At 43.0% G+C, this 18,628-nt stretch overlaps 2 protein-coding genes and 1 long non-coding RNA gene across 11 annotated transcripts in view; 2 read left to right on the top strand and 1 right to left on the bottom strand.

The window, feature by feature from the left end:
* Nucleotides 1-4,414, top strand: part of SLC44A1 (solute carrier family 44 member 1) — a 212,292-nt gene extending 207,878 nt beyond the window's left edge. Inside the window, exon 16 of the mRNA XM_061163489.1 lies at nt 2,901-4,414. Within this exon, the coding sequence (XP_061019472.1) occupies nt 2,901-2,915 (15 nt within the window). The 3' untranslated portion in view covers nt 2,916-4,414. The remainder of the gene's footprint in view (nt 1-2,900) is intronic.
* LOC133071133 (uncharacterized) lies at nt 3,561-14,603 on the bottom strand. Of its 2 annotated transcripts, none has more exons than XR_009696358.1 (3): nt 13,769-14,603; nt 8,540-8,752; nt 3,561-3,690 (listed from the first exon to the last, which is right to left on the bottom strand). It is a non-coding gene; the product is annotated as an uncharacterized LOC133071133 (long non-coding RNA). The 2 variants fall into 2 exon arrangements; XR_009696359.1 differs by lacking the exon at nt 13,769-14,603 and adding an exon at nt 13,569-13,671.
* The window catches only part of FSD1L (fibronectin type III and SPRY domain containing 1 like), a 61,721-nt gene continuing 56,123 nt past the window's right edge, over nt 13,031-18,628 (top strand). For all 8 annotated transcript variants that reach the window (XM_061163499.1, XM_061163491.1, XM_061163498.1 and 5 more), the window contains exon 1: nt 13,031-13,201. In XM_061163499.1, coding sequence (XP_061019482.1) covers nt 13,187-13,201 — 15 coding nt within the window. In that variant the 5' untranslated portion in view covers nt 13,031-13,186. The remainder of the gene's footprint in view (nt 13,202-18,628) is intronic.

The following is an 18,628-nucleotide window of genomic DNA, read 5'->3' as shown; positions in this document are numbered from 1 at the left end:
GCAGGGTGAAAACAACACAAGCTGTGGACAAAGACAAAAAGGGAAGTCATGAGCCTGAAAATGGATATGCTAGGATAGCAAAATTATGAATATTTTTCTTTTTTCAAAATTCCCTTTAATTTTATATTGGGTTTTCTAACAGACGGGGGAACATCAAAACCCAGGATGCTAAAGGATATTGTATTTAAACTTAGGTGCCACCTAATAAATTCTCCCAAGAAGCTGTGTGATGCCTCTTCCTCAAGAAAGAGAAGGGGAAATTACCTATTCCTGATGGGAAAAACGTGGCCACTTGCTTAGATGTTATCATAAACTTTTTATTTCTACTTCAGCTATGCAGACAAAGATGAGGGTGTCGGAAAGAATGCAGATTCATTGTCAAATGGGAGGCTCAAAAGAGCAGTTAAACCTTGCCTGTTAATTAGTTCCATGGGTTAATGAGCTCTAGGAGCAGAGTGAGCAGACTCCCTTTAACTGAACCAGAGAAAACTCACTGGCAGCTTAAGGGCAGTTGGCACCATAGTTTTCCATACAGGACGCTAGTGTTCCTGGCCCATGAGAGAATAACACAGTGGTGATGTTTCTGAAGTACTTCCCACAGGTGGTAGTGAATTTACCACTATGTGCTTGTGTCAAGTGAGATTTCAGGAATCTCCATGTGAGTTACTGTGTAAAGAATTCCTTTATACTGTAGAGGAAGCAAGGATTTCTTGGACCAGCTGATTAGATATAGTTGGACACGAAATCTGAGAAGAACATTCTGGGTTCCCAAGGTATCTAACACAAAGAGAAAACTCAGGAAGCCTCAAAATGAATGTTGTAATCATGCCTTGGGATGAGTTAGATGTTGTGAGTTTTTTCATGTTCAAGGGCAGTAGGAAAGATATTGCATCAGAGTGTCATATCAGATCTTATTCAGTTAGACTATACATTTTGTTTATGTTTGGCTTTTTAAATAATATTCTAAACTTTAAAAATAGGAGGAAAGCTAACTGCAATGTTATTATGGAATCATGGAATAGTAAAGGGCATTATGGGAAATTAAAGAAATACGAATAAAGTATGGAGTTTAGTTAATAATTATGTACCAGTGTGTTCATTAATTGTGATAAAGGTACCATAGTGATATAAGATGTTAATAATAGGGAAGCTGGATGTGAAGGATATGGAAAGTCTCCATAGTATCTTTGCAACTTTTCTGTAAACCTAAATCTATTCTAAAATTTAAAATTTTATTTAAATTTAAAATATATATAGGAGGAAAGAACTATTATCTCAACCTCAGACAAATCACAGCTTTGGCATAAGTCTAGTATTCAGGCCACATGACTGCAACTAAACATCAACCACTAAGGGATATCAGTTGAGTCCCAGGTTCTGTTATTTTCAGCAACAGAGAAAAAAGTTGAAACTGCAAATCAAAATACTTAAAAACCATAAAGTATGGAACTTATAAGACAGCAAGGTTTAGATTTTGATTGTGGAAAATAGGAAGTCACTATACATTCTTGAGTGAAGAGGTGATACAGTGAGAACAACAATTGAGGGATTTGTTCTATGAGCAGTCTACAAAATGGATTGAAGCTGAAGAGAGGCTGAAGTAGGGCTATCAGTGAAGAGGTGATAATTGGCAGGTGAAACAAAAGCATTAAGACTAAACCCCTAAAATGAAACTTAGGGCAAAGGTTTCAAGCAATGTTATTCTTAGTGCCGCATACAACCTCTTTTAGGCACCTGGGGACAAGCAGAGTCTATCATGCAGATGGCTATATCGGACGATCTCAGTTAGCCTTATTCCATTAGATATCTGAGGTCATAGACCCCCTTTCCTTGTCCCAGGGCCACGGTTCTTAGTCTTCGTCAGGTCTGTGTGTTGTCGCCTCTGCTTGTCCTCCATCATCTCAGTACTTGTTTGCTAGTCAAACCTGAGTCAATGCTTCTTGTTGATTTTTAACCCATCCTAATGGATTTTAAAAGCTTTTCATCAGGAAAGGATTCAAACTTACAGAAAACTTGCAAGAATAAAAAGAGTACACTGATAGATTTGTTACATCTATTGTTAAATGTTTCTCTCTCTAGGTATATATGAATATACATAAATGTATGCACATTTAACATTTTTAACTACTTGAGAATAATTTGCATACAGACTTTAGTCCTATTTCATTGTATATTTCCTAAGAATTAGGACATTCTTTTACAAACCACAGTATAGCTGTCAACTTTGCTACGTTCACTCAGTCACTGTTTGTTGAGTTGAACTCAATGACAGGAACACCCATCATCCTGGTCTGACCTCTCCCATCGCCGAGTCATGGGAGCGAGAAATTCAAAGTTTTATTTGAATTTCAGGTTTGGGTCTTTTACAGTATCACAGAATCAGATTTTTCAGATTAGTTTTGAATTTCATTCTTTATGGGTTTGACTCACTTGTTCAGCTATTCTGAAAACGTCTTTGTGAGAGAATAATACTGAAAGCAATAATGGCAAACACTAACCTAGCATTCATTACTGTCAGGCACTGTTCTAACGCATTTAATCCTCACAGCAACCCTAAATAGGGACATACCATGATTGTCTCCATTTTATACATGGGGAAATGTAGGCACAGAAGTTGAATAATTTACCCAGAAACGAACAGCTCATAAGGGGGCCAAATCAGGATTTGAACCCAGGCTCTCATATCTCTTTCTTGATAGTTAATATAAATGTGTGTCTGTTAATCTAAATGTCTGTCTCTCTCTGTGTGTGTCTGTGTGTGTGCATGTTGAGCCTTCTTACATTTCACAGCGTCTTCTCTAAAGACGATCCCACACTATTTCTTGTTATTGATTGCTTTTCATTGTGTCGTGTTCCCCTAGGAGAGATGGATTCATTATCTTGATGTGTTTATTTTTCAGCTGAGGCGAAGGTGACTGGTCCCAGGAGTCCGGAAGAATGGACTCAGAGGAGGCTGTTTACACGAGGTTCTCCCACTCACCAGCTGTTGAGAGTCTATGGATGAAGAGCAGGATCTTATTACTTCAATGGAAGCGTGTGACCGTGATCCCAGCCACCAGTAGCCAAGAGGACTTGGTAGAGTGCGGCTGCCTAATAAATGATTCATCAGAAGCATTTGATACAAATGTGTTGCAGCAGCGACTTGAAATTTAGTGTTGCCTTCTTATCTAGGCTTGTGTTTGTTCAGAGATCCCCACTGCCTCTCACTTCCATGCCAGTACTGACCTGAAGGCTGGGTCCACAGTGGATTCTCCTCATGCAGGCGGGCTCTGTGTGACTGCTATTTATAAAGCTGGTGTGGGTTAGTAACTATTTATTGAGTACCAGTTCCATGCCAATTGTTAATGCTTTACAAACATTTAATCCTCATGCAAACCCTGTTGCCTGAGGTTGTACCTGTTATTTCCATTCTGCCCTCGAGCAAATGGAGGCTCAGAGAGGTTGTGCGCTATGTACAAAGTCACACAGTTGGCAGAGTCAGGGCTCAAATTGAGAGAAATCTAAAGCCCCTTCACTCTAACACGCTGCTTTTCTTCACTGCTCCAGAGATCATTAGTGCTGCCCCCACTCCATGTTCTCACTGGCATTCTTCTCATAAATAAGGTGGGGATGGCCGAGTGCATGATGGCAAGTGTCTGAGAGGGAGGGTCCAGAGGCTTTAGAGGCCCTGAAGAATCGCAGAAGTGTTCTCTAGGAAAAATAACACAATGCTCTTTTAGATCAGAGGTTGATAAACTATGCCTGGTGAGTCAAATCGGCTCCCAACCTCTTGTAGCAAATCGAGTTTTATGGGAACACAGCCACGCCCAATCCTTTATGTACTGCCCAAGGCTGCTTACTCTCTACAATGGCAGAGTTCCATAGTTGTGACAGAGGCTATATGGCCCTTGAAGCCTAAAACACTGATTCTCTGGGCCTTTCTAGAAAAAGTTTGCTGACACCTGTTTTACATGATGAGGAAGAGAGCCAGTAGTTCTTGTTAGTGCCGATTTATAATTTTTTTCCATTTGACTGAAAAACAAAGATTTGTACTGCTAAGGTCATCACTGGTGGTGGCTGGAGTTGGGGAAAGGGTTGATGGCTATAGGGACTGAACCAGGGAAGCACAAGGGTCAGGGAGGAGAAGGCAGGTCTGGGCCTCTGGGTCCCCACTCAACTCCTCAGCCCAGACTGTTCCCACCCATGTCTCTCCTATTTCACCTGCCAAATCAAATTTCCTGAAATAATTCTTCTCATAAACTTTTAAGTTGCTTCCCACTTATAAAATACTCAAATTCCAACACCCCAGCCTGGAATTTAGAGATCATAACAATCTGACCCCTATGAATCCCTCTCTCCATTCCTTTTATTCTTTTTTTAATCATGAGCCAGTCATGCCAAATTTGAGTTTATATTTCAAAGCCAGTGAACTTGTCTTTGATTCACTTTTATTTTATTTATTTTTTTTTGATTCACTTTTATATAAGCAGAAAAGTAAACATATAATACTTATGGGTGATAATGGGAAACCAGCCTGAGCTTTCATACATGATGTGATTCACCTAAGCTAAAAGTTATAAACAAGAATTTATGAATGTTTCAGTTATTAATATTTTTCTACAAAAGACATTATCCAGTTGTTTAGAAAAAATATTCCGACTAAGGTTTTATTTTTAAATTATATTATCATAAACTGTCTCCCACATTGCTGTGTATTTTTCATAAAGATAATTTTTCATGGCTGCAGAATATTTCATCTCTTAAATGTTCCTGAGCTTTCATAATGTTGCACAGGTATTTGGGCATTGAAGGGTGCTGTTTCCATTTGTTCTAACTCCTATCTCCATTCTGTCCAGTTGTTCTTCTCATAATTTTTCACCTTTGCTCAGGCTGTTTCCTTAGCTTGGGAAGGATCCTCATCCTTTCCTGTCTGCTTAAGTCCTAACCTTACAGCTTAAGTACTGTCACCTTCTGTCTTCGATCTCCTGTGGCCAGGGGAGAGTTCAGCTTGACCTTCAGAATGGGGGATGGATTTCAAGAGACTCATGTTTCTAGAAAATGCTGACATAGTACCATCTGAACTTGACTGCAATGGCACTGGCAGTATCAAAGGGCCCAGAAACCTCAGAAACCCTTACTTCCTGGTGCTGTACTCTGGAGAATGGTTTATTGCAGAAAAGAATAATAGTGGACATATATTATGTGCTTTCTCTATGTCAGGCATTATCGTAAGCACTTTATATACACCATAATTTCTCTTCATGACAACCTTTCAGTTGGGTACTGTTAATACTCTCATTGTTCAAATACAAACATTGGGGTACAGACAGGTTAGGAAATCACCCAAGGTCATACCACTGGTAAGTGGGAAACTTGGCATTTACTGACTGGCACCAGACAGTCTGGTATCAGAGTCTGGGTCCTTAGCCAATGAAATACAAGTGCTGCCAACTCACCATGGCCCTTTCTCTCTAGTCTGAATCACCCAGGCTCAATCAGGTCCACAACCATCTTCAGAGTATGTGCAGAGGGAGGGGGCTGCTCTTACTAAGAGCAGTGAGCCTGTTCCTCTGTGTTGGAGAGACCGGGCTGGGGGCTAGCACCCATTCACAAAGAGAAGGTCAACAGGCAGATAAACTTGCTGAGTCCTTGGTCATCCTCTGAACATGGTAGTTCAGTTCAGTTCTATTCAGTCGCTCAGTCGTGAACCGCAGCACGCCAGGCCTCCCTGTCCATCACCAACTCCTGGAGTCCACCCAAACCCATGTCCATTGTGTTGGTGATGCCATCCAACCATCTCATCCTCTATCATCCCCTTCTCCTCCTGCCCCCAATCTTTCCCAGCATCAGGGTCTTTTCAAATGAGTCAGCTCTTCACATCAGGTAGCCAAAGTATTGGAGTTTCAGCTTCAACATCAGTCCTTCCAATGAACACCCAGGACTGATCTCCTTTAGGATGGACTGGTTGGATCTCCTTGCAGTCCAAGGGACTCTCAAGAGTCTTTTGCAACACCACAGTTCAAAAGCATCAATTCTTTGGCGCTCAGTTTTCTTTATAGTCCAACTCTTACATCCATACATGACCACTGGAAAAACCATAGCCTTGACTAGATGGACCTTTGTAGGCAAAGTAATGTCTCTGCTTTTTAATATGCTATCTAGGTTGGTCATAACTTTCCTTTCAAGGAGCAAGTGTCTTTTAATTTCATGGCTGCAATCATCATCCGCAGTGATTATGGAGCCCAGAAAAATTAAGTCAGCCACTGTTTCCACTGTTTCCCCATCTATTTGCCAGGAAGTGATGAGACCAGATGCCATGATCTTAGTTTTCTGAATGTTGAGCTTTAAGCCAACCTTTTCGCTATCCTCTTTCACTTTCATCAAGAAGCTCTTTAGTTCTTCTTCACTTTCTGCCATAAGGGTGGTGTCATCTGCATATCTGAGGTTATTGATATTTCTCCCGGCAATCTTGATTCCAGCTTGTGCTTCCTCCAGCCCAGCGTTTCTCATGATGTACTCTACATATAAGTTAAATAAGCAGGGTGACAATATACAGTGTTGACATACTCCTTTTCCTACTTGGAACCAGTCTGTTGTTCCATGTCCAGTTCTAACTGTTGCTTCCTGACCTGCATACATGTTTCTCAAGAGGCAGGTCATGTGGTCTGGTATTCCCATCTCTTTCAGAATTTTCCACAGTTTATTGTGATCCACACAGTCAAAGGCATTGGCATAGTCAATAAAACAGAAATAGATGTTTTTCTGGAACTCTTTTGCTTTTTCGATGATCCAGCGGATGTTGGCAATTTGATCTCTGGTTCCTCTGCCTTTTCTTAAACACTGAATTCAGATTGATTATATTTTTTGCAGCCAAAGATGGAGAAGCTCTATACAGTCAGCAAAAACAAGACTTGGAGCTGACTGTAGCTCAGATCATGAACTCCTTATTGCCAAATTCAGACTTAAATTGAAGAAAGTGGGGAAAACCACTAGACCATTCAGGTATGACCTAAGTCAAATCCCTTATGACTATACAGTGGAAGTGTGAAATAGATTTAAGGGACTAGATCTGATAGATAGTGCCTGATGAACTATGGACAGAAGTTTATAACATTGTATAGGAGATATGGAGCAAGACCATCCCCAAGAAAAAGAAATGCAAAAAAGCAAAACGGCTGTCTGAGGAGGCCTTACAAATAGCTGTGAAAAGAAGAGAAGCGAAAAGCAAAGGAGAAAAGGAAAGATATACCCATTTGAATGCAGAGTTCCAAAGAATAGCAAGAAGAGATAAGAAAGCCTTCCTCAGCGATCAATGCAAAGAAATAGAGGAAAACAATAGAATGGGAAAGACTAGAGATCTCTTCAAGAAAATTAGAGATAACATTTCATGCAAAGATGGGCTCAATAAAGGATAGAAATGGTATGGACCTAACAGAAGCAGAAAATATTTAAGAAGAGGTGGCAAGAATATACAGAAGAACTGTACAAAAAAGATCTTCATGACTCAGATAATCACGAAGGTGTGATCGCTCACACTCACCTAGAGCCAGACATCCTGGAATGTGAAGTCAGGGCCTTAGGAAGCATCACTATGAACAAAGCTAGTGGAGGTGATGGAATTCCATTTGAGCTATTTCAAATCCTGAAAGATGATGCTGTGAAAGTGCTACACTCAATATGTCAGCAAATTTGGAAAACTCAGCAGTGGCCACAGGACTGGAAAAGGTCAGTTTTCTTTCCAATCCCAAAGAAAGGCAATGCCAAAGAATGCTCAAACTACCGTACAATTGCACTCATCTCACACGCTAGTAAAGTAATGCTCAAAATTCTCCAAGCCAGGCTTCAGCAATAGGTGAACTGTGAACATGATAAGTGAGTGGCATTTCCAGAGTCAAGGCAGGATGTGATGGAAACACCTGTTTCTTCCAGACCTCACTTATCTCAGTGTCCCAGGGGCCTAGCATAAAACAGGCCATCAGTTCATGAAGAAGGATTGTGACATAGTAACATCATAATGGCTACAGATTAGTTAACTCCTGCTCTCATGCCCTCTCCCAGGAAGGAGTGGCTCCTCTTGCAATGGATCTTATAAGAGTGGAGGTGGGGAGAAGAGACTCAGGGTGCATTCCAAAGGTGAGTACAATTGCAGAGCAGAGTCAGGAAGGAGATGCATAGTTATTGGCCTCTAGTCTGAAGAGTGAAAGAACCTCAGGGTTCAGAAAGATGTTAAAGGCTATCTCTGCCAGTTGTCTTTTCAGTGCCTTATCCCCCAGGACAACTCTGGCAAGCAAATGCCCAGCCTCTGCTTGAATACCTCCACTGCTGGGGACCTCCCTAACAAACAAAAATCCATCCCAGTTCCGTATGGCTCTGTTAGAAAACTGAACTTTTGGTTGAGCGGAAATCTATCTTCTTGTAGCTTCCACCAAACTGGGTCTAATTCTATCTGTCAGAAGCTAGAGAACAAGCCAGCTTTCTCTTAAACACAATAGCCCTAGAGAGGTTTGAAGTAAATGAAACTGTCCTCCCTGAGTTTTCCTTCTCCAGGCTAAATACTCACCGGTGCTTGAATTGTGTCTCTTCTCACATGATCTCCAGGCCCGTCATCAGATTTGTGTCCACTGATTGCTTCCCACTTTGCGTACAGCTCTCCAAGAATGGCGCTAGACCACTCCACAGCACCAGCTCTCATCAGAACAGAACCGTCCTTTCCCCGCTATGAAAGCTTCTAGGATCAGAAACCAGTACTCTTGAGTCCCAAGGGGTTCCAGGGCTTTTGGGTGAATTTATTTTTGGTTAGAAGAGGGCAGCAAAAAAAAAAAAAAAAGAATGAGTTAGATGTCTGTGGTTGGGAAGAGATGATAAAAGCCAATTTTTTTTTGAATGCTTATTACGTATCAGACACTGTGCTTAAAACTTAACAGGAATTTTCTCATTCAATCCATTCAACCACTCTTATTGGTGGTACTGTTATGATGACCATTTCACAGCTGAAGAAACTGAGGCTTAGAGAAGCTCAGGATTTTCCCAGGCTATGTGGTGTATGCCAAGACTCAGGCCAGATATTAACAGGGAGAAACGGGTAAAGATTTGGCTTCAACAAAAAGCAGCATCTGGCCAGTGATTATGCTTCAGAAAAGGTATGACCCTAAAAAGTGGTTAGGGGTGAGCACAGAACTTCTAAGGGCCCAGAGATCGAGAGGGAGTAAGCCACCCCAGAGTGATACAAAAGGATATGATGTACAGGGGAGTAATAACAGTAACAGCTATCATTTACTAAATGTGTACAAAGTCAGGCATTTTGCATACATAATCTCCTCTAATCCTCACAACAACCCTATCTAGGAGTTACTATCATTACGATCGCTATGTTACAGAAGAGGAAAATGAGGCTTATTGAGGTTAAATGACTCACCAAAGACTACACAGCTGGTAAGTGGCACTGTGAGGATTAAAGTTCAGACAGCTGACTCCAGGGTGATGCCCTGTACTGACTCTCAAAGGGAAAGACTGTTGGCAAGAAACTTAAGGGAAGACATTTTTTCTCCCAAGAGATGGGGGATCCCAGAACTTACAAGGGAACTCAGGGCTGCTGGCAATGTCTGACAAGACGGAATAGGTGTTCTGGAAGAGACAATTTTGCCAGACACTTTAAATCAGTAGTGCCAATACTGAGGCTATCCTAAATTGATATTTAGTCGGAAAGGTGGTCCTGGAGGCCCGGGAACCTCATTCAAATGAATATCCATGACCAGATATACTATCTCAGAATCAGAAACCCAAGTGTTGAAAAGTCATCTAGTTTTGTGCTTTTGTAGTTCCCTTTTTCCAAAAAAGCAATTTGCTTTCGCTCAGTTTAATGGTGACCAAACTTTAGTGTGCATCGGACTCACCCAGAGGGCTTGTTAAAACACTAAATACTGGACCTCAGCCCCTGGAGATTCTGATTTAGTAGGTCTAGGGATGAAGCCTGAGAATCTGTTTTACCAACAAGTTACCAGGTAGTGCTGACTTAGCTGGTCTGGAGATTACACTTAAGAACAAGGGCTTTGGTTTATTAGAAAAGCTACTTTTGAAATTATCTAAACTGACTTGGCTGTGAAGAGGCAGAGAACTTGCCCATAGGCCAGAAGCAGCGGGAGGGGGTTGGGGTGCAGACAGTGCCCAGCTAGGTGAGTGAGTGCTCTATGGGCTGTGGAAGACAGAAGTCACAGCTAGAAGAGACTAGCTGTTTACAGATGAGGATGATGGAGAAGCAGAAGGCCTGGGAAGCTGGGCAGGGGAGCCAGACTGGCCAGGGACAGAGATCTGGCGAGGGCAGAAGTCAAATGGGGTAGCAGTCTTGTCAAAAGCTGCAGGCTCTTGGCAGGGCTGCAGGGAAAGAACTAGAGGAGCGGGGAGGCATGGGGCCAGGAGTGAGCTCCTGGGATATGGCCTGGGACAGAATCTGGCGATCACATTTCAGCTGTGGCTCATGGTCTCTAAAGCCTCCCCCTGTGGTTAAGCCCATCAGACCTGGAGTACCCAGAAGTTGCTCTCTGACAATAGTGAGCTGAAGTTCTTGCAGCAAGAGAACTAGGACAGTGCTAAATGCTGTTTCTTCTTTCCTTAGCGGTGGGTCCCACGGTGCAGGCAGAGTCAGGGTTGGGGAGCTCACAGTCTGGTGGCTTGACCTCTGATGTTCTTCAGTCTCTAGGCTTCATTTCTCCCTCTGGGAAACTGACTCAGCTGCAGCGCATGCGCACTGTGGAGACTGGCCTGCATCACTGCGGCAGTGTGCTAGCTGCTGGGTGGCTGGCTGTTCTCATCTCTCCTCATGGAACTGGGCAGCTCGGAGAGCAGGCTCTTTTCCTTTGGTACCAAGAGAAGGAGCAGGATCTCTGCAAGGCTGCAGGCAACTGCTTTCAGATACAGGAGCAAAACTGCACATAGGCCCTCTCTGGACCCTGGCCTTCAAAAGCAACCCGCTTAGCCTGAACTGGTTCTTTTCATCCCATTTCTTGCATGTGTCTGTCCAGTTAAAAAAGAATTTAGCGAATGCATACTAGATGGCAGGCCCTGAGCTGGGGATACATACAGATAGGGGTAAAAGACATCTCAACTCACAAGTATAGTTGGGGAGATCATCTACAGAGATAATTACAGCCCTGTAGGATAAATGTTATTTCTGAAACATAGAGCTCATGCACTCTTAGGACCTTTGTATTTGCTGCTTCTTCTATCTAGAATACTCTTCTCCAGATGTTTGTATGCTTATTCTTTCACTCACTTCACTCATGTCACTCCTGAGAGAGGCCTTCCCTGACCCTCCTACCAAAAATGGAGCCCACACAATTCTGAGTCTATTTACCCTATGTAATTTTTCTCTGTGAAAATTTAACCTCCTCATATATATATATGTGTGTGTGTGTATAGATGTATTTCTTTATATTTGTATATAAATTGCCTCAGTTCAGTACAGTTCAGTCGCTCAGTCATATCCGACTCTTTGTGACCCCATGAATCGCAGCACGCCAGGCCTCCCTGTTCATCACAAACTCCCGGAGTTTACTCAAACTCATGTCCATCAGGTTGGTGATGCCAGCCAGCCATCTCATCCTCTGTCATCCCCTTCTCCTCCTGCCCTCAATCCCTCCCAGCATCAGGGTCTTTTCCAATGAGTCAACTCTTCGCATGAGGTGGCCAAAGTATTGGAATTTCAGTTTCAGCATCAGTCCTTCCAATGAACACCCAGGACTGATCTCCTTTAGGATGGACTGGTTGGATCTCCATGCAGTCCAAGGGACTCTCAAGAGTCTTCTCCAACACCACAGTTCAAAAGCATCAATTCTTCTGTGCTCAGCTTTCTATCTAGTCCAACTCTCACATCCATACATGACCACTGGAAAAACCATAGCCTTGACTGGATGGACCTTTGTTGGCAAAGTAATGTCTCTGCTTTTTAATATGCTGTCTAGGTTGGTCATAACTTTCCTTCCAAGGAGTAAGCGTCTTTTAATTTCATGGCTGCAGTCACCATCTGCAGTGATTTTGGAGCCCAAAAACAAAGTCTGACACAGTTTCCATTGTTTCCCCACCTATTTCCCATGAAGTACCTAGTCACTGCTGATTCTCAGCACGTAGAATTGGGACCTAACAGGTATGCAATATATTTTTTCCTTTTGTTCATTCACCATACGTGGTTGTCCAGTTGAACTTTCCTGAGCCTCTCCAGTCATCAAAATGGAAGATGAGACTTGTCTGCTTGGGGAAGGCCATTTTCAAGCCTATCTTCCCACCTTTTCTAGTTTCTACTGTCGTCTTAGTCCAGACGGAACAGGTTCTAGATTCCCACCAATAACCATAAATACTGAACATTAACTACATACTGGGCACTTCCAATACATAATCTTCACAATGCTTTGCAAAGTCAGCATGATTTCTCGTGTTTCACCAAAGACGAAACAGGTTCAGGAGAGTATTCGTTTGCTCAGAGACAGCAAGGTTCCCAGGGGGCTCTCTGGGGAAGGTCTCCCAGGCTTCACAGTTTCTGTCTCCCAAGTTTCTGTCACGTTTCTACAAGGCTTTCCCCATGTTTCCACTACGTCCCCCGCCCCTTCTTTCTCACTGGACAGCTGGGCCTGGCTTGCCCCGGTTGCTTCTCCAAGGCTAGTGTAAGGAGGTGCTTCAGAAGGTTGCAGGGTGGAGAAGGGGCTGATCTGTCTCCAGGGCCACAGCTTTCCTTCCCCCGCCCTCCCCACGGACACGGCTGCTGGACGCCCAGTGGTCCAGTTCAAGGCCTGCGCGCTGGAGGAAAAAGGATGGGGGGAAAGAAGGAGGGGCTTCTTCAAACGATCGGCGGGACAGAGGGGCGAGCACCCCTTTCTCTCTGCGGCTCGCTCGGTGCGCAGGATAACCAGGCCCCCTCCCCACCCCGCCGCAGCCCGCCGGCAGCAGGGCGCGTGCGCAAGGCGCTCCTCGCCCCCTCCCTTCGGCGTGCCGCCCTTTCACCCTGGCAACCGCGGCGCGACTACGGCGCGCGCCTGGCTGGGCGCGGATGGGGCGGGGCCGGGCGGCGCCGGTGCGGGCTGAAGCTGAGGCTCGGGCGGCGGCGGCGGCCCAGCAGAGCCACGGCCGTGGGTAGCGGTCTCGGCCTGTCCGGCCTCCCTCCGCCACCTCGCAAAGTTCTTCGACGCGGTTTGGGGTCCAGCGGACGCCGTCCCTGGCCATGGACTCCCAGAAAGTAAGCGGGGGCGGGGGCCGCTGGGTCCCCGAGGCCGGGCGGAGGGTGGGCGGGGCGCCCTGGGCCGGGTGGGCGGTGGGCGCGCGGGGCCGGCCGAGCCGGGGTGGGCTATGGCCGCGGAGGGCGAGGCCGCCAGGCACCCTTCTCTGGAGTAAAGCAGCGCCCGCCGGGGTGCGGGGACCGCGCCCGGTAACCCCGGATAGCCTCTGCCCTGCAATTGGTCCTGGGCGGGGGCCGCCCCCATTTTGCCCCCCCATCATTTTCTGCAACGATCTAGGCCCCCTGTGATTCTGGTAGCCTTCCCGCGTGCTAGTGAGGGTTTATCCATCCTCAGCAGAAGAGGAAATCAAAGCACCTAGGGGTGTACCTGCTGACGCCGAAGCTGACCCACTCTCCTCCACCCAGTCGTCTCCTATTTTGGCGCAATCTGTGTCTCCTTAGTTCGGGAACCAGGTCTCCTTAGTACCCATCTCCCCCTCCCCCCTCCATCCACCCGACACCCGCCTTTTGCACCGCTCCCCACCCCCGACCCGCCCTCCTTGGGACTAGTTCCCCGGTACGTCTTACTGTTCATAGTGTTGGTTGAATTGAGAGAATAGACTGATAGTTGTCCAGGGCAGCGGTCCCACCCTCTGGCCAATTCAGTGTTGCTGGTCAGTTCCCTTAATGATTGTTTTGGTATATTTTATACTTTCTGAGCAAGTTAAGGAAAGGGTATAACAGAACTAGCCGTTTCCATTAACCAAAAATATATTTGGAGAACGTAACCAATGTTATGAATACAATTAGAAGTGAGTTAATACTGAGTCATAATCCCTATATAGAAATCAACCACCGTGCTCTCTTTATTAGATTATAGTAATTGAAATAGTACAGTATAGGAAGGAAACACTAGTGTTATTAATAATAACAGGCAAAAAGAGCCCATTCTTTTCTATTGTTAGATAGGAAGCACTGGAAAGACTTACGAGAGCGATGTTTTCTGTAATTTTGCCTGGAATCATCTTGAGGAACACCGTGGGGCATGAGAGAATAGTGTAGTGATGTGTTAAACGTTAACTGTTATAGTATTTAACAAAAATCACATGATTTCATTGTATGTGTTCATCCTGAAACTCAGATATACTGTCTTATTCACGTGACTATTAGACATTTAAAAAAACTAACATTTTGTGTTTTGAATACACATTTAAAATGTCTCTGCCTAAATTTGTAAAACATTTCAAAGCTTATTTAACTTTTAAAGTAAAGGGCATGTGATATCTGAGATTAGTTCAGAGAAAATGGAAGGTCAAAGACTTGGAGTCCAGAGACTGGGATTCTGTGCTCTATATGCAACTTTGTGATACAGAGCAAATCACTTAACTGTGACTAATCTAGTTCTTCATCTATACAGTGGAAATGAGAATATATAGTTATTGTAAAAACCAGGTAATATAATACTCTATGAATTATGTACTTTAGAGTACAGTGCCTTAAATTTTATAAAGAATAAGTACTAGTCTATGTACTGTAAAATGTAATTTTTAAAAGTATTTTAATGTGAATCATCTTATTTTGCCAGGGCATTTATATTCTCTCACTTTAATGAGGACTCAGGAGTTGGAGGTTGTGAGTCCTGCATGGTCATACTAGTAGCCATCCATAAGGCCAACATTTGAACTTGCTTGCATTGCAGATTTTATTTTGATATTTGGATACCTACTCATATTGTGTTCAGTTTTAGCAGAAGTAGTGAAGAATTAGCTGTTCTTTCTTACTGGTATTAATTTATCTTAGATAACTTAGAGAATCAACTTCTTAGTATTAGAAAAATGTTGAATTTTCATTGGTGGTAGCAAATATTTCTAATAAGCCTTTATTTTGTCTCACAGCTTAAAACAGGCACCGTGTGCTAATGCTTATAACCAATTCAGTGCTCTGAATTTGAGCTTCTTTTTTCTCATGAATTACTGCAGAATCAATTATATACCTCAACTAATAATGAACTAAGCTGGATATTTCTCTTGAAATAAGTCAGGAGTACACCCTTGGCTTGGCTTTTCTTTTCTGTTCTAGAATGTTACAATGAAAGTAACAGCAGAGATGATACCTTAGTCAGCATAAGGAAACACAAGTACCACCAGTGGGAAAGGGTGAGGGTGGCTTGGATATATTGCCATTTGTAAGACTTGGGGATTTGAGCTTTAAAGTAAAAGGATGGCTTCAGAGTCAGGTCTCCAGTCCTGCAATTTTTGAACTGAATAAGGTTGGGCAGTTTGCAGTTTCTGCATTTTCTGATCTTTACAGTCTACTTACCTCAAAGGGTTATGACTGTCGTGTTAGTTTTTAAAAATCTCTTGGTGCCTAGCACGCATCAGTGCTGTCTGTTAAGTGTTTACTAATCTCATAATCCCAACTGCAAAATAACTTTATCCCTTTGTTGATAATTTCTCTTTTTCTAATCCAATCTAGCCATTTTGTACTTTTGTCCTTAACTTTAAAGCTTGTTTTCTGTATTTGTGTCTGTAATAAATATTTCAAATGATGGTGCCAAAGAAGTGTTGTTAAATCCTAACTGAAAGAGGATTGGAAGTTCTGACTCATGCAGTCTGACAATAGAGGTTAAGTTAACTGGACAGTCTTACAGAAGCTTGATGATGGCTAGTCAGCAATTGGATTAGCTTGACCAGCTGCTTTTTTGTCTGTGAAAATAACTTGGACTTCAGTGTTGTGTTAGCAACAGATGCTCTGTTTGAGTAGAGGAAGAAAACATAATTGCATTGGATATGTAAAGAGTACTGTTGGATACAGAAAGCCACAGTGTTATCTCCTGGAAATAGAGGGATTTTGTTTATATCAAGTTTCTGGGACACTTTTGTGTTATGGATAGGTGGCTTTATTTGATACTCAGACCTTTTGATTATGTCCTTTTAAGTGGTTTTAAGATAAAATCCCAAAGGTTTCTTTACCTGATAAAATGTGTATGTTCAAAGAAACCACTGAAACAAGACATTTGCACCTTTCTGGAACCGTGGTGCTTAGAATTTAGTAGTTTAAGTTAAATTCTTGCGCAGGAGATCATTCATATTCATAGGGGTTGCCGTGTCCAGGAAAGGTTCCTGCTGTAGGATTAATAGAGGTGGAGAGGAAAGGGTAGGGATCCCCAAAGCGTACGTTGTCAATTGTTTGCTTTTCCTCACTTTCCCCCACATACTGTACTTTCTGCCTGGGGGTAGTGACAGGCAAGGTTTGATGTACAAGACTGAGCAAACCTAGACTGGGAAACGGAGTAGGGAGAGTTTTAGATAAAGCACAACAGAGCCTGCAGTCGGTAGCATGTCTGCACTCGGCTTCCGCATCCCAGTTTCTTCCTCTGCCCTGGTATTTGTTATCCTTTGCCTTCATAGTGTACTTTGCAGTTCAGAGACTCACACCATATCCAGATAACCCACTGCCTCATGTTCCAAACTTACTCCTTCTTCTTATTACTGAGCAAAGGAAGTTCAGTTCAGTCGCTCAGTCATATCCGGCTCTTTGTGACCCCATGGACTGCAGCACGCCAGGCTTCCCTGTCCATCACCAACTCCCAGAGCTTGCTCAACTCACGTCCATCGAGTTGGTGATGCCATCCAACCATCTCATCCTCTGTCACCCCCTTCTCCTCCTGCCTTCAGTCTTTCCCAGCATCAGGGTCTTTTCAAATGAGTCAGTTCTTCGCATCAGGTGGCCAAAGTATTTGTTGGAGTTTCAGCTTCATCAGTCCTTCCAATGAATATTCAGGATTGATTTCCTTTAGGATTGACTGGATTGTGCTTTAGGATTGACTTTCCTTTAGGATTGAGCAAAGGAAAGAGAAATGAAATTTGAGTATTGTTCTGCATACAGTATTATGTTAGACTGCTTTAAATTCTCATAACAGCTCTTAGTCCTATTGCCCAGATATAGAAGATGGAACTCAAGAGAGGTTAAATAACTTGTTGAGAGTCACACAGTTAGCAAGTGGTAGTCTGGTTTCAAACCAGCTCTTTCCTCACAGCCCAAGCTGTTTTTATTAGCACACTCTTGCCTGGCTCCTTTGCCTTTATATGGTCATATGATTAATGTCATTAAAACTTACAATATTAACAGAAATAAACCCCTATAAAGTAGGGTTTTTTGGTTAAGAAACTAGTTAAGTCAAGTAAAAATAGTTGATGGAAAGTATAAAACATGATTTAGATAAAACTCTGGAGTTTGGTTTCTCTTGCTGCTGTAAATCATTATTTTCCTATAATATATGTATCTCCCCTTTCTCTAGCTCTTTTTATTTTTTGAGGGAAGGTCTTTGCTTTCTAACATAGAGGTGTGAACAGGAAAGTATAACTGGGGTTTTATACACCCCAGTCAAGCACAATGGCAGTCATTCCCATGGACTGAATCAGAGCAATCCGGGATGTACAAGATATGAGATGCCCTCTTCAAAGAGGTATGCTGACATACTCATAATCAGTGTTTAAACACAGGTGTCTTCACTTTTTTTTGTTGAACTTGACAGTTTTAAAGAACTAGAAATACAGTGAAACTTTAAAAAAAAAAAAACTTTTAAAGACAGTGGTTCATTGCAGTGCCTGGCTGAAAGTAAGCAGAATTATTAATGCGACAAACACATATTGAATTCCATAGTAGTAGATATTCCACTCCAACCTAGGGTAGACAGTATTCTGAAGTTAGTGGATTTTTCCCTCCAGCTTTCCTTCTGTATGTTTTATATCCTCAGTTGACACTTCTTCCCAGTCACAAGGTTCTGATAGAATCTGATCTCTGTTATTGATATTCATTGATGATAGGTAATCATATTTTGAACTAACTTATAATAGTGTTAACAGAGCCAGCCTATGCACTTCTGTTATAAATATAACTAATGCAAGTTTATTAGGGAATTAGGAAGTACAGATAAATGAAAATAAAATAAAAATCACCCATAATCCTGCTACCCAGAGATGACTTCTTTTAACATTTATGTGTGTATTATATTCCGGGGTTTTATAATATATATTGTTGTTGTTCAGTCACTCAGTTGTGTCCGACTCTTTGCGACCCCATGGACTGCAGCACAGCAGACTTCCCTGTCCTTTACTGTCTCCTGGAGTTTGCTCATACTCATGTCCGTTGACTTGGCGATGCCATCCGACCACCTCATCCTCTATTGCCCCTTTCTTCTCCTGCCCTCAGTCTTTCCCAGCATCAGGGTCTTTCCCAGTGAGTTTGACCACATCAGGTGGCCAAAGTATTGGAGCTTCAGCTTCAGTCCTTCTAGTGAGTGAATATTCAGGGTTGGTCTCCTTTAGGATTGACTGGCTTGATCTCTTTGCAGTTCCAAAGGACTCTCAAGCGTCTTCTCCAACACCACAGTTTCGAAGCATCATTCTTCGGCACTCAGCCTCTTTATGGTCTAACTCTCACATC

Source organism: Dama dama, chromosome 16 (assembly GCF_033118175.1).
Source record: "Dama dama isolate Ldn47 chromosome 16, ASM3311817v1, whole genome shotgun sequence".
Classification (NCBI taxonomy): Eukaryota; Metazoa; Chordata; class Mammalia; order Artiodactyla; family Cervidae; genus Dama; species Dama dama.
Note: the sequence above shows the minus strand (reverse complement) of the source record. Positions and strands in the feature narration are given on the sequence as shown.